We start from the raw sequence: 16,178 nt of genomic DNA, 5'->3' as shown, positions 1-16,178 counted from the left end.
GGGTCCTCATGTGGCTAAATGTGTCAGGAGTTCCTGCATGATGAAGGCATTGATGCTATGGACTGGCCCACCCGTTCCCCAGACCTGAATCCAATGGAGCACATCTGGGACATCATGTCTCATTCCATCTATCAAGACCATGTTGCACCACAGACTGTCCAAAAGTTGTACCAAAAGGTCTGGGAGATCCCTCAGGAGAACATAAGCAGCCTCATCAGGAGCATGCCCAAGCATTGTAGGGAGGTCATACAGGGACGTGGAGGCCACACACACTACTGAGCCTCATTTTGACTTGTCTTGGGGAATTTCCACAGAAGTTGGATCAGCCTGTAATGTGATTTTCCACTTTTACTTTGAGTATGATTCCAAATTCAGACCTCCATGGGATAATAATTTAGATTTACATTGAACATTTTTATGTTATTTTGTTCTCAACGCATTCCTCTATGTAATGAATAACAGTTTTCAACTGGAATGTTTAATTTTTTTAGATCTAGGAAGTGTTATGTTATTATTCCCTTAATTTTTTTTGAGCAGTGTATATGTACACCTGGACAGTCAAGCCTGAAATTATTCATAACCCCTTGCAAATTTTGATTTTAAGTTATTTTTATTCAACCAGCAATTTTCTTTTTCTTGATTGGAAATGACACGTTTGTCTCACAGCTGATAATAAGGATATGTACAAGAGGCTTCACTGTGGAAAAAATAATTTCTCAGCTATTATTTACATTTGAACAAAAATGTGGCATGTCCAAAATTATTCGTACCCTTTGCAAACTGTCACAGTCTATGGTAAAATCGAAAGTTCTATACCATTCCAAATAGCCCAAGCTGTTTTAATCGACTCAACAGGTTAAAAACGGCAGCCCTCTGCAGTTGATTTGTGGACAGTCATGGCTAAGACAAAGGAGCTCACTGAGGACCTGCAGCTGCGCATTGTGGCTGCTCACAAGTCAGGAAAGGGCCAAATCTAAATGTTTTCAAGTTCCAGTGGCTACAGTAAATGGTAAATGGACTTGTACTTGTATAGCACTTTTCTAGTCTGACTGAAACCACCGACCTTCCGATTGGTGGGTGACTGCTCTTCCTCCTGAGCTACAGTGCAAAGTATTATTCACAAATAAGCCAAATATCCCTTACTTTTTGAGAGTAGTGTATATAATATTTATGTATTGATATCCCTTACAAAATTATACCAAGTATAATAAGAAATCATTACTACAGATTAATCATTAATTAGGAAATTTAGTAACTTTTCTTTGGAGCCAAATTGTCATCTAGTGGTCAATAGCACTAGTTAAGCCTAAAATAATTAGTTAAACAGATATATAAATGAAGGGCCTTCATTGTTAACCCATGTTCCCTGCTGTTATGTGGGCTCCATTGTGTTAATGTATTTTTTAATGCTTCTTCCACTCCTCGCTGCAATGCTTCATTTTATGTAAAGCACTTTGAATGGTTTTGTACATGAAATGTACTTTACAAATAAATTAAACTTGACTTGACTAAACACAAGAAGTTAACATTTAAGACTCCCACCAATGATCCATGTCATTTCAGTTAATTTTATATTTTATTCAAGTTTAACAGATTTAATTTTTTTCCAGTTTCACTTCATGTTTACAACATTTTCATTGTCATTTTTCCCAGTTTAAGTGAAATGCATTTTGTGGCTTTTTTGTTTAGGAACAAGAAGGATTCAAACACAGGTGGCATGAGTTCCTGGAGTTTGGCCACTGTTAGATTGCTTGACATTCTTACAGTTATTCATTTCAGCTGAGAAAGCATGAGATTCTCTACCTGAAACTTTTATGTTGAAAATCCAACAGACAAAGCTTAGCTGAACAAGGTGCTAAGAAAGTAGACTGTGAGCCCTATATCATGCATCCTCACTCTATGTGGTAACCTGGATAGTGTAGTGGTACGATTGCCACCTTCCATGTGGGAGATCTGGTTTCAAATCCCCTGCATGAAAGGTATTGTCTCCAGTAGGGGTCCTTAGGCAAGACCCCCTTACCCTATCTGCCTATCTGTAAGTTGCTTTGGATAAAAGCGTAATAAAAGCATAAAAGCATAATAAGGTTTATCTATCTAACCATTCAAGTCAAATCATTTTTAAAAACTTCAATGGAACACTGATACTCCTGTGCTTTCACCAGAGGAGCAAGGAGTGGATTTTGGTACCTGGAGGCGCTGTGTTCTTAACTTGATTCACACTACCTCACCTCACACTGAAACCCTGGGGAGAGTCGGAGGGTGGGTGGCAGGAGCCAGGAAGTAAACAAATTCCACTTCCACAACGCGCCAATGGGCTTAACATGACAACCTGCTCAGTATTGTTTCCACCTGATGTTGTGATGATGATACCAAATGCCTTGAGATGACAATTGTTGTAATTTGGCGCTATATAAATAAAACTGAATTGAATTGAATTGAATTGAATATTCTCCGATCTTTCTCCTTCATCCAAGATGCACACCTGCACCAGTTATTTGTCCTTGCCACTTTTTTTAAATTAAATAATTAAGATTAAGATTAGATTCATTGTCATGCATACAGTCATACACACGAAATTTGTCCTCCACTTTTAACCCATCCAGGTCGGTACCTGTTGAACACACACATGCACAGGGTCACACACTCATGGAGACAGATGCTATACACTGGAGCGGTGGGCAGCTATTTACAGCACTCGGGGAGCATGGTGGTACGGTGCCTTGCTCAAGGGCACCTCGGCCGTGACGAGGTGGACTGACACCCCTCCAGCATCTTTTGAATCGAACCGCCAATCTTCTGGTTATTGCACAACCCACTCTAACGACTGAGCCACGTCCGCCATTACCAAAGCTAAACAAAGATGATAAATGGTGTTGGAAACTGAGAACTGGTTACAAAGCTTCTAAAGCATCAGAATCGTACATCTCTTTCTACTTATCAATTCCTCTATCAATTCTGAGTGGTGCTGGCCATGTGCTCTGATTGAAAATCAGTAGCATCTTACATGAAGGGGTTTTAAGTATCACACATTACATGTGAATCAACAAATCACACTTTTCAATTGCCCTCATGCTGGACATCCATTTTCTCTTGAAGTGAAAAAACAAAACTTTAGTGCCGTTTTCTCAGCAGCGACACCTACTGTTTAGGAAGAAAACTCCTGAAGTGCTGGTATAAACTCTTATAAGGTGCTGTGTTGATCACACAGTTCAGTCGCACAATGATCAATGTGCGAGTGTAATAGTAGCTTGAGGCTTCATTCTATTCAGTTTCAAATATGTTTTATTTATATAGCGCCAAATCACAAGAAAGGTCATCTCAGGGCACTCCAAAGATACAATTCTTCAGCACTTCATCTGTGAGACGGGGAGGTGAAGATAAGATTCTGACTTAATATCTGATTAATAACATAAGAGGGATAAAGTGTGTATTTCCTGTTATTCATGATACAGAGCACTAAAGTCAACGTCTGCATTATTTAAACACGTTTCATCACAGGAATGAATCACAGCTTCAGTCTCTGATTTACAGCCTTCACTGAGCAGAGGGACAAACGATCATGATGGAAGTTTTTTCATGAAATTAAACCTGAAGGTCAACAACTTGACTAATGGAGCCAAGCAAAGCAAACGGGTCGGAACCAGAGAGTTAAACAGTTATTACTTACTGATGGTGACAGTGAAGCATCTTCATCTGGATGAAGCATCATCCTCTTTTTTTTTTTTTGACCTCTCTTCACCAGTAAAATCCAATCTAATATTTATTCTTGTCCTGTGTCTTGCTCTCCTCTTCCTCTGCCTTCAAGGTTTTTTCCTTTTCTTTTTCTAGGAAACTAAAGTTCTGAATGCAGTTTCTCAGCCTCAAGGGACTCAAGGGACAGTTTCAGTTTTTTTTAATAGGGCTGTCAAAAAAAAGTTTTTGATAGCAGAATGCCTGTTTGGAGCCGAAGGCTCACGAGTGTCAGCAGAACTGCCAAATGCATCAGATTTTCCAAACCAGATAATTTATATTAACATTAAACTAATAATAATTAACTAATAATCAACATTATTTTCTTTTGAACTTCATCCATGGTTTAGGATTACTTAAAGAGTTCAGCACAGGCTGCAGGGGTTTTTTCAGTCTAATAATCCTGGGTATTATCAGCAAAACAATGGAAGGGAAAACAAAATTAAATAGACCTCAGTGAAAACAACATTGGACCTAAAACGGCCCCTGGTGACACCACACAAGGCAGGGGTCTACAGAAGAGAAACACTTCCTTAAGTGAACCGAAATGCTCCTCTTCATCATGTATGACTTGAAACAAGTTGGAACAGAACCTTTGATGGTAATAAACTGTAAGTTTTACAGTCTAGTTTATCAAAAGCTGTAGACAGTCATAAAAGCACTAAAACAGTTAATCAGTCTGTCGCTACAAGGAGACCATTAAAAACTCTTCAAACTGTTTGGGTGTTGTGATGTTATTCAAAACCAGATTGGAACTTTTTTATATATGTCACGGATGTCTAAGAATGTCTGGATCTATATAAAACCAACCAAATTTCAGGCAGAAAAGCCAACTTGGATACTGGATTATCCATCCATCTATCCGTTTCCTTCCCCTTATCCAAGGATGGGCGAAACCACACAGTTCCTCCTAAATCTGAGGTTAGAAAATCAGTCGGAGCATCCTCTTCAATGCCCTTTAGTAAACTCTCCAGCATAGCGTGATCCCCTTTAGTTGAAGCACAGTTGCAGGCCCCCCTTCCTAAAAAGGAGAACAATCCAATCTTTGAAAATGTTTTTGTGATGCCATACTTAGAGTTCTGCAGACTTTATGACTCGCTTTTGTCCCAAGAGGAAATGTGAATTGTGGAACTTTTATACATACACACACTTGTAAGCTTTTCCAAACTATTTTGTTTATTAATCTGCTAGCCCTTCAGATTTGTCCCTTTATTATTGTAGGTTACCAGGGATACATTGTGGTGGAGTTCCTCAATAGATGTGTTCAAAATTTAATCACATTGTTGTTGACAAATAATGCTGTTAGTATTTGTGTGTATCTGTTAATCAGGAAGAATCTCATATGATTTCTGTTTTCCTCATCAGGTCTCAGGAAAATATTCTAGATCCCAGCGACTGTGTGTCCAGAACCGAACCACGGCAGCTCCTAAACTCTCACAATTTCACTGTGGATATTCGCATGCCTGCTGTTTTCCCAACTGGGGTGAGTGTGTTTACCTGAAACATACTAGTTTTAGGATAGTATGGTGGACATTTCCATTCATTTTTTCTGATTTTGATATGAATAAATCCATTTTGCTTAATAATTGCTTAGCAATAAGATAATATTTAGGAATATTTTAGGAGTATAAAACCAGCCTGGAAACCTTTCATGAGATGTGAAATATTAAGTACATTTTCATGAAAATACAGTACAAGTACTGAGACAACGAAACACAGTTTAGCATCTAACCAGAAGTGCAAAGAAGCAGAAAGTGTTGAGTATGTGCAGTAAGAGCAGGATGCTAATAAATTGTGACTAACTATAAACAAAAGTATGCATATATACACCATGTGCAGTATATATATGTACATATATATACATATATACAGTAAAAGTTGAAGAATGAATGCAGTAAAAGTTTCAGAATGAGACATAGTAAATAGATAGATAATAGTTGAGGATGCCCTCGATGTTGCAGCAGTTAGAAGTTCACCAGTATCTAAGGGGACAGATGGGCCTTGTTCAGTCTCCTCAGGAAGAAGAGGCGCTGATGAGCCTTCTTGATATTAGGGTTGAAGTATTGAGGGTCCAAGAGAGGTCCTCGGAGATGTGGACACCCAGGTACTTAAAGCTGGCGTCACGCTCAACCTCTGTCCAGTTGATATGGATGGGTGTGTGTGTGCCACCTTTGGTCCTCCTGAAGTCCACAATGAGCTCGTTAGTCTTCTTAGTGTTGAGGGCCAGGTTGTTGTCGGCGTACCACTAAGCTAGGTGCTGAACCTCTCTCCTGTAGGCAGATTCATCATTGTTGCTGATGAGGCCAATCACCGTTAGAGCCATGTATAGGTGTGCAGTCGTAGATGAAGAGGGAGTAGAGGAAAGGGTTCAGCAGACAGCCCTATGGAACTCAATATAAGGGTTGAGGAGGTGTGGTTCTCTGACTGGACAGGTTGGGGTCTGTTGGTTAGGAAGTCCAATATCCAGTTACTTAGGGAAGTGTTGATGCCCAGATCTATGAGTTTGGTCATCAGTTCAAGTCTGTGAACAGCATTCTCACATAGGTGTTGTTATTGTCCAGATGAGAAAGGGCGAAGTGAAGTGCCGTGGAAATGGCATCCTCTGTACTTCTAATTTGGCGGTAGGCGAATTGAATGAGGTCCAGTGTGAGTGGCAAACAGGATTTGAGGTGAGCCAGGACAAGCCTACGCCGTAGCTATGATGTTGCTACGCCGTCGAAATGACGGAGAAATAAAAACTACGCTTCATGGCGAAGTTGTGTTTTAAATGGGTGGAGCAATGGGGAAGAGAGAATATAGACTAGTAAATCTGCTCAGGTGCAGAATGTGTTTCAACAAGTGAAGATTGGTGTAGATTTGTATCAGGAATAACCACTTCCTGTTTAATGGCGAAACATCAAAACCCACCATAGAGAAATTTTACTATAATTCTGAATTTGAATCAATTGAATGTCATGATGAGTTTAGCATATGCTTTGAAACTTTCAAGTGAAAAAATGTTATCCTGTGTTATCCTGTATCCTGCAGTACCACAAATTGTGAAACAGTTCCACTTCCTGTTTTCAGTGGGCGTGGCTAAGGTAATGACAGGATGTTGGCATATCAAGCTGCTCAGGAGATGACCTTGATCAAACCTTGAAAGTTTGACGCAAATCCCTTCTTTACCTGCTTTATTACAATGTTACAATGTTAAATGGACCTGGTTCAGGTCCTACTCAGAAGGCCGGAGTTATTTTGTTACAATTGGCAGCTATGAATCTGAGAGAGTGGCCATGACTTGTGGAGTCCCCCAGGGGTCAATTCTTGGATCTCTTCTGTTTAACTTATGCTCCCTTTGGGTCAGCTATTACAGGACTTTAGCATCAATTATCACAGTTATGCAGACGATACACAACTTTATGTGTCTCTGTCACCAGACGACTGCAACCCAGCAGACGTACTGTTTCAGAGTGTGTAGGAAATAAACAGATAAGAGAAAATTTTCTACAGTTAAATTAAGACAAAACTGAGATCATTCTGTTTGGCAGCAAAGAGGTCAGCATTGGTAAATATCTTGAGACTCGGGCCCTTATAATCACTGACCAAGTTGGTAACCTTGGAGTGTTGATAGACTCAGATCTGACTTTCAGCAGCCACATCAAAGCTGTCACCAAGGCAGCTTTTTACCAACTCAGAAACATCAGAATTAAAGGTTTTCTCTCCCAAAAAGACCAGGAGAAACTCATCCATGCATTCATCTCCAGTAGACTCCATTACTGTAATGGTCTCTTAACTGGACTTCCCAAAAAGAGCATCAAACATCTGCAGCTCATCCAGAACGCTGCTGCTGGAGTTTTAACCAGGACCAATGCTGGGCTTACACCAAATGATTTTCACAGTCCCAGACTAAAACCTGACACTCTTTAGGAGTCTAACTGGAGTCTCGGTGCGCTCCCGTCATCTCGATCGTTAAGTTTAAGGTGGTAATCTGCAGTCTGTGACCGCATTTCATACCAGTTTTTCCCTAGTCTTGGGCTTGGGATCATATCAAACGTGCTTAATATTATTGCAGGTCGCACAATCAACAACCAATAGATGAGCACTGACAAAATCGGAAACAGGAAAGCAGACAGCCAATAACAAACATGTCGGTGAACGTGGAAGAACGAGCAACAAGCGGGCGAAAATGGACTGTCCAAAAGGAGGAGCAACTGGTGGAGCTGCACAGACAAGAGCAGCTGTAGCTAAAAGCTGCTACTCCTCCATTTTTTGTAAAACTTCTGAGTATGATGGGGAAAAATTGCATGATGGGGAAAAAAAAAAGATTCACAGTCTTTGTAAAATCTTTAGTCTGAGGCTAGTCTGGGACTAAAAACTCTAAACTTTAGTCTTTAGATGTGAGCTGATAGTCTTTCAGAGTCTTTTCCAAGTCTTTTCAAAGTCTGCTGGTGTGTGGGAAGCATAACTGGGATCTCACACCAAAAGCAACTTGAGCACCTGCGGCGACATACTGCCTTTCATTTTCAGTGTACGCTGACGATGATGAGCGTCCGAAACGACTGGCGGGGTGAGCGATGCGAGCGATTTAAGAGACACGAGCAATGTAAGCGATGCGAGCGATGTGCACGTTGACGAAATTTGAGAGAGGCTCAACTTTATGCAAATGAGCAGCAGCGCGATGGTGGCAACAGCCAATTGTGGGCCGATCTGGATTGGAAGTTGGTATGATAAACAAGGTCAGAGGAATAAGCCAAACACCAAATGAACAACTTCCTTTCAAACGGTGATACATCTAACCAGGTTACTCTCATCCACAGTTCGTATAAAAACGTCAAAGTTATGCACATGTGTTTCATGCATAATCCTACGAAAAGCCATTAACATGAGCGACCAGTGCGCCTGCGCAAAGCCTGAAGTCTGGGCCTTTTATTCACAGAGGAAAATAAACTCTTGTTTTCAGGTCATTTGTTATGTTTTCAGGTTTTCTGTCATGTTCTTAGATTCAGTTCTTGTCATGTTTCTCCCCTGCCATCAGCTTCACTCACGTCATCTGTGTCCCTTGTCATCAGCTGCACTCATTCAGTAATCACTCCCTCCTCAGTATTTAGTTTCCTGGTCCTCACGATCCTTCATGCCACTGTCACAGAAGCTAAGTCTAGGTTCCTGCCTCATAGGCTTGCCACAGTTAGAATTATTGCCTCGTTTTGCCATAGTCTTTGTTCCAAGTATTCACCCATAGCCTTGTTTATCCACAGTCTTGTTTTTTCTAGTTAAGTATTTTTTAATCCGACTCTGCTGCGCTTTATGTTTTTGCCTTGCTCCCTGTTTTGTGTTTTTGTGGAATAAATCTTGTTACTTTTTGAAAGAACTGCATCTGGGTCCTACCTCTCCACTGTCCCTGACACATTTTAAAATAGTTTCAGCATTATAATACATCGGTGAAAGTGAGAAATCTACTTTTTTTTTTTTTACAATCTTCCTCCAGGGAATGTATGTAAGCTTTAGTTTGTTAGTTATTAATTTATTTTTGTTTCGAACGTTGCTATGGTGGTTACTAAGGACGCTACTATCGCTGTAGCTTCCGTAAATGGCGAAAAATCACCATAGGCTACTTTTTTGTCTGTTTGTTTTAATTTCCTTTTTATCCCGGCTTCTCTGCTGAAACACGCTATTAAGGAAATACACGCAGGCAACGGAGAAATAAGTTTGTTTTGGATGAACAACAGGAACCCTGAAAGATCCCTGACATCTTCTGCATCGAATCAGAGCACTGAGGCGAATGGAGAGAGTCAGAATAATTCAATTTACAGGAGGATGTATTCATGTACAGCTAAGATATAAACAAATAAAATAAAGACAGGTTTTATTTGTCATTCTCACGCATCACATATAAACGAAATTGTGTTTCACACATCCACCGTTTGGAGATCAGTGCAGTTAATTTCAACAATAAATAAGAAACCATGGATAAATAAATCAAACAGATAAAAATGGTCAGGGATAAAAGATAATAAAAATTATCATTAAATAGGTGCTCTAACAAATAAACAGCTACAGACGCCACACACTCGTAGCAGTTCTGTTTTGAGCTAAACTAACACAGTTTGGACAGGGTGGAACGAATAAAATGAGACCCAGGCCGGCTGAATTTACTGCAAGATCCAAATGGTAAGAAACACTGTAAGTGTACGAAAATCCCTTCATCTTCACATCATCGCTAATAAACAACATTTGTAAAGCTATGTATGCAAAAGTTAAAACTGTATGTAAAGATACGTATTGGCACTAAAATATACTGAAGCCTTGGTCGGCTAGGACCATCCTGTCAGCCTGGGGGAAGGAATACAGAAGGTATAAATGGCCATATTAGGTCATTAGAAATATAATATGAAACTCACTGTAAATTATGGGGAAAACCGGGTCTAAACTGGTCCAAATTTAAAAGTCTGACAGTGTATTAAGCAGACGCCAATATTTTGAACACATGTGGCCACTAACTACCCCTTAAACATGTTTGAATGATTTCATCCAGCGTGGTCTTAGTAAGGGTCTGAGAAAGCACACCTCAAAGGGCCTTGGAGCAAGATGAACATTAAACTTTGGGGTAGGACAGAAGTGAAGACATCATTGGAAAGGTCTTGACCTATGGATTAACATATGTCAGTATGGAAATCGTGGGCAGCTCCTGCTCCTCAGAGGTGACCTTTGAACCTTGAACCTGAGACACTTTTGAAGGCTTACAGAGCAGCAACAAAATGTGCTACAGACCAGATGTAAACAGTTTTGGGAAGCTTTTGACCTATTCTACCATCACCTGTGGGACACCTGTAGGGGGCGCCACTAAGTAGGGTCAAAACCCAGAATATCCTGAATTTTTAACAGCGGATGGGGGTGGAGTGGACAATCAGTTATCGTGAGATAAGATTCCATCTGAGAATCATGCAGCTTAGAGTTGCGAATCATTGCAATTTTAATGTTTTGTGCACTTTATTTTATCCATGACTTTCATTGGCTCTGTTATGATTATTTTAGTGATTGAGAATGCATGAGAAAGGGCCTGGGACAAACTGGCACAAATTAGTGAATATAGTCAATCATGTTAAAATGGCTCCTTCCAAAAACCCACTCTTCTCCCCAATTATACATCGGCCAACAGTGAAAACTGTGGTAAGTCAGCCCTAGCTTTGTTCTGCTGGGAAACCTGTCTCCTGACATTCATTTATTTTTATTTAGACATTTGTGACCTACCTAAACATTTTACAGTAGCAGCCTCCACCAACAGGACAGCAGTGGGCTAACAAAAACTGCTTTGAATGGCATCATAGAACACAGCAAAGAATCATAGGTGTTCGTCTAGCCTCCAGACTACCAGATACCAAGAGCCCACACCACAACCTACAGGGCCCAAAGAGTCTACTGCTAACATCCCAGTAACACTCCAGGACTGTCAGATGTTCTACATCCTGACTGGTCAAAACCGTTTAAGATGGCATGAGACAAACCTACTTGATATTAGGCAGGTGTTCATCATGTTATGACAGTGCATGTAAATAAGACAGCTTGTACGTTTGCATTTTAAACAACTTCACTCCTCACTAATATGAATGTTCAGTGCTGAATAATAGTTATCATCGTTTATGTTTCAGTCGGACACTTACCTTTGCATGGCATTTCCTGTCCCAACCACTCGAGATGCATATATTGGTGAGTGAATCTTCACAGAAGTTCCAGCTCACATTACAATATAAAAAACTGAAATGTTCTTCCTTCCTTTAAACTGTCGTTTACTTTGATGACTCATGATGTGTCCAGTTCAGATGGGAATGTTCAATTGAGTCTGCACAAGTGAAGTGAGTTGTAAAACTCCAGGCTTTTCATTTAATGATCTATATTATAACCACAGTCATTTTTCCTCTTCAGTGGACTTCATACCTCATGCCAGTATGAACACAGTCCATCACATGCTGTTGTTTGGCTGCCAGACCCCCGTGTCAACCAGCAGCTTCTGGTAATACCCAACTTCAAATGTGTCTGTGTGTATAACTTTTACTGACTGATTAGGAGTAAACCATCAACGTGCACTTTCAGTTGCAGATTCTGCTTCGATCTGTTCCTTCGTCTCACTTCATGAAACGTTTATGTGGAGCAAATTTACATTAAACGAGCTTTCACTTTGGTAAAACTCCAGCATATAACAATATAGAATTGTGAATAATTTTAAAATGACTGTAATTAACTACAATGTGCAAAGACATCAATCATCAAGCAATCATATGCCTCCCATCCTTCTTTTAGAAACTCTGGGAACCACAAGTAAACCTGCAGTTTGGGAGCAAAGTGCTCTGTTAGGAAAATACCTTACAATGAGATCTTTAAGATATGATGGAGCTCGGTCATTAAGAACTTTATATGTGAGAAGAAGAATCTTAAATTCTATTCTGAATTTAACAGGGAGCCAATGAAGAGAAGCTAAAACTGGAGAAACATGATCTCTGCTGTTAGATCTCAGCAGAACTCTGGCTGCAGGGTTTTGGATCAGCTGGAGGCTTTTCAGAGAATATGTGGGACAGCCCAATAATAAGGAATTACAGTAGTCCAATCCTGAAGTAACAAATGCATGGAGCAGACTTCATGTGCAACGAAGATGTATCAGCCTGACCTTAAAAGTGATGTGTGAAAGAGGCTTGTGACTCCTAGTGTCTGCCCATTCATAAGTGATATTAATTGTGTTGTTTTCGTCTCCAGGGACTGTGGCAGTGTAAAAGGCACTTGTGAGGATGAAGCCTCCATCATGTATGCTTGGGCTCGGAATGCACCACCTACAAAATTACCTAAAGGTAAATTTCAGATGGCTCATATGAACCATTGCACCATGGAAACAGTTTTTTTTGTCCATCTTATGAGTGTCATATATCTTTAAGATGTTTGCTTCTTACCCTGAACAGTGGAAATTAATGGACCCGTATATTGTGAAAATAGTAGTAATGAAAAAGAGTCATCCTCCCAGGAACAGTTTGTGATATGACTGATAATCCACACGCTTTAGCTAAATATTTTTGATTGATTTTTTTTCTTTTTGTTGATTATATAAGGAGGAAAAACTTGTGGATAATAGTTTTTCATTAGTGTTAGAAAGATCAATAATGAAGACAAACAGACCTATACACATGCATGGAATAGTCTGCAGCGTAATAACCACCATTCTCCATGATCAGTTATGTGAGTAGAAGGGAAAGAACTCCAGAAGTCAGCCGGAGAAGCAGTAGCAGTGGTTTCTTTCGTTTTCTATTTCATTTCTGTTGTCAGCTTATTGCAGTATCTTGTTATACCTTCCTGTGGAAGCATATGTGTGTCACTGAGGAACTGAGTTGTTGTCCTCCTCCAGCCACAATATTCCCTTTTATGACTTTTAGTGTTTGCAGCTCATTAATTAGGATTTATCTCAGGAATCACCTTATGTGCATTTGTGTTTCAGAAGAACGTTTGTATAGTTGGGGCAGAAAGATATTTAGGTGCATCAAGGTTGAATCATTGAAACTGTCATGCCTTATAGTTACTGCTTACACATTATTACTGGAATTAATTCAGAAGCCCTATATCATATTGGAATGGCAGTAATCTTACTGATCTTTATAAGAAGTGGGCCTTTGGAATGAGACATTTATGGACTAGAGCAGAGAATATCATAATGCTGAAATACTACTTTAAAAAAAAAACAGGTGAGAGGAGATACATGCAGAGGACGTGGGAACAATAAATACTTTGAAGCCAAATGTATTCCAGTGTTCAAAGACAGAATTTACTTCCAACATAATATTACTGGGGGTTATTTTATGAAGAGCCAGCAGTACAATGCTGTACACTGTTTCAGGAGTAACCACGTCAGCCACAACCAAATATCTACAAAGAGTTACAAGGTCTTGAAGAATCAGCTGAATGGGAAGAACAAAGTCTGAGCCATCAATATGTACGCCCTACCTCTACCCTCCCTGACCGACCCCGTGCACCCACCCTTAAGCCCCTGTCCTCAGGCATACACTCCTGTCAGCACCACCCGAGCTCTGCGCCCCTGCTACTATATGATACTTTGAAAAAAGAACCACAACTTCCCCAAACCACCCTGCACCCCTCTGGGGCTGGGCTGCGTGCTTGCCTCCAGGCTCCCCGGCCGACCCCGTTCACCCAGTCATAGATATATCACTGGTATAATAACCTGGCCAAAAGAGGGGATAGAAGCCACTGATATAAAGATAAGAAAGCTGATCACAATGCACGAAGGGTTTCACCCCAAAGTCCTGCACACACTCTCTTAGTCATTGATAATCTCCATGTGGTTTACAGAATGCATTCCAGTCTGCAGATTTAAAGCATCCCTGCAGGTCAACTTCAGCCTCCTGAGAAAATGTTTTCAATGTTAGTACAATGACAGGTTGTTGATTACGGGTTAGGGCAGGGCGATGTGGCAAAAAGTCATATCATGGTTTTGCCTTGGGATGTTCTGGTTGTTGCCTGGCAACAACTGAGCAGATGATGTCAAAGACTGTGTTAGCAGCAATTGCAGGTAATATATGAACGGCTACCAGAAGAACACAGGTGAACTCTTTTGGTAGATAATATGTCGTAAACTTACAGCTAACAGTTCAGTGTCCCAGGTCCTCTCCTTCACAGTGACATGTCCACGATTACACCATCTGTTGTGAACAAGCACTGTGATACCTCCACCTTTGCTGTTGCTGCTGTTCCTAATGGTTCTATTGGCTCGTATGGTCTTAAAGACGAAACTTATTGTCATTAGGCGTTGGAGTTGAAAAGGAAGATAATAGAGAACAAGGAGGTGTACAGGCAACCTTGGGTCCTTTGAAAGGCTCTAAATAAATTAAAGTAAAAAATTATTGTTATTTACAGGAAAAAGCTAGAAAGAGAGCTCCAACAAAATAACATGAGATGTGTGGTCATGGATGAAAAAGATCACAGACTTAAAGGTGAAAAGAGGCTCAAACTGATGGAAGTCTGAACAGAACCAACGAGCTGAACATGTATTTCAATAGATTCAGTTCAGATTAGCACTCAGTTTGCTTCTCCCCTGCCTCCAGCAACACAGACCTCACATCCTCCCTGTCACACCTCCCTAATGTCTCCACCTCAGTCATGGATCTTAACACAGCCTCACCAACATCTCCCCCCACATCAGGACAGACTAAGACCTTCTGTGCCTCCCCTCCAACCTGTTTGTCTCCAGCAATCAGGTGAAGAGGAAACTGGAGAGACTAATGCTTAGTTTATGCTTCTGCAAAGTTTATGCGACGTCGACAGATAATGCCTTATTTAGAGGCTGCAAAGTCTATGCCCCGTTCACTCCGTTATATGGATCTCGAGGAATCTAAATGTCTGCCGATGGCGCCGACTTTCACCAAACTGTTCTCGATGAGTAGATGAATGTATTTCATGCCAGAAATAAGGTTGAGGTTTAAAAATACCGGAATTCCCCTTTAACAACAGTAACCAATGGCAACCGAGGTGGAACAGCTGTATTTGAAGTTGGAGCTCATCAATATTGAAGAACAAATGCTTAAATTGCAAATGTTGAAACGCAGACGACAGACAAGACGTTTGCAGAGGTGGTCTGTACGACCGGTCGAGGCTGAACGGGTGAATTTACAACACTGGTTCACCCACTGAGGGACCTGGATGAACAAATGCACTTTTGATCATTTCGAATGTCAACTGGCCGATTTGACGAGCTTCTTCGCTGGGTACAGCCATTAAGACCGGAAAAAGCCACATCGATTACACATCAATGTCGTAGCTACGGTGAAGTATAAAATACGCTTAAATCAAAATATGGCTGCAGGTCTGGATATTCAGCCCCAAGGACCTGAACAGCAGTGCAGCTGTGTGGAACTTTACAGCACCTCGTCAACCTTAGCCTGAGTCAGGAGAAAGTTCCTGTGCTGCAAGATACCTGATTCTGGTACCAAAGAAATCTCATCCATCTGCCCTCTACAGACCAGTTGCCCTAACACCCCACATCATGAAAGTCTTTGAGAGATTATTACTGGCTCACCACAGTAATTAAGTGAACACCTTTTGGGATCCACTACAGTTTGCTTATCATCCTGGTGTTGTTGTTGAAGATGCCATCATCTGCCTGCTTCAGTGAGCCAACTCTCATCTGGACAAAGCAGGCAGCACTGTAAGGATCGTGTTCTTTGATTTCTCCAGAGCTGTTAATACAATTCAGTAGGTACTCTGAGTAGTTCCTGAAAATCCAGGCCTCCCCATATAGACTACCTGACAAACAGACCAGAGTTTGTGAGACCCAAGGGTTGTGTGTCTGAGAAGGTGGTCAGCAGCACAGGAGCACCACAGGGGACTGAACTCTCACCATTTGTCTTCACTCTCTACACCTCAGACCTCCAGTACAAGTCAGAGTCCTGTTATCTCCAGAAATACTCTGATGACTCTGCAGT

General features: G+C 40.8%; 1 protein-coding gene across 2 annotated transcripts in view; it reads left to right on the top strand.

Annotated features, from left to right (window-relative positions):
• pam (peptidylglycine alpha-amidating monooxygenase) overlaps positions 1-16,178 on the top strand; it is a 74,238-nt gene that overhangs the window by 9,922 nt on the left and 48,138 nt on the right. For both annotated transcript variants that reach the window (XM_072371251.1, XM_072371252.1), the window contains exons 3-6: positions 5,095-5,212; positions 11,355-11,412; positions 11,629-11,716; positions 12,454-12,545. In XM_072371251.1, coding sequence (XP_072227352.1) covers positions 5,095-5,212; positions 11,355-11,412; positions 11,629-11,716; positions 12,454-12,545 — 356 coding nt within the window. The remainder of the gene's footprint in view (positions 1-5,094; positions 5,213-11,354; positions 11,413-11,628; positions 11,717-12,453; positions 12,546-16,178) is intronic.

Source organism: Leuresthes tenuis, unplaced genomic scaffold, assembly GCF_036924035.1.
Source record: "Leuresthes tenuis unplaced genomic scaffold, fLeuTen1.0.hap1 SCAF_19, whole genome shotgun sequence".
Lineage (NCBI taxonomy): Eukaryota > Metazoa > Chordata > Actinopteri > Atheriniformes > Atherinopsidae > Leuresthes > Leuresthes tenuis.
The sequence above is the reverse complement of the archived record's forward strand: the minus strand, read 5'-3'. Positions and strand labels throughout refer to the sequence as shown.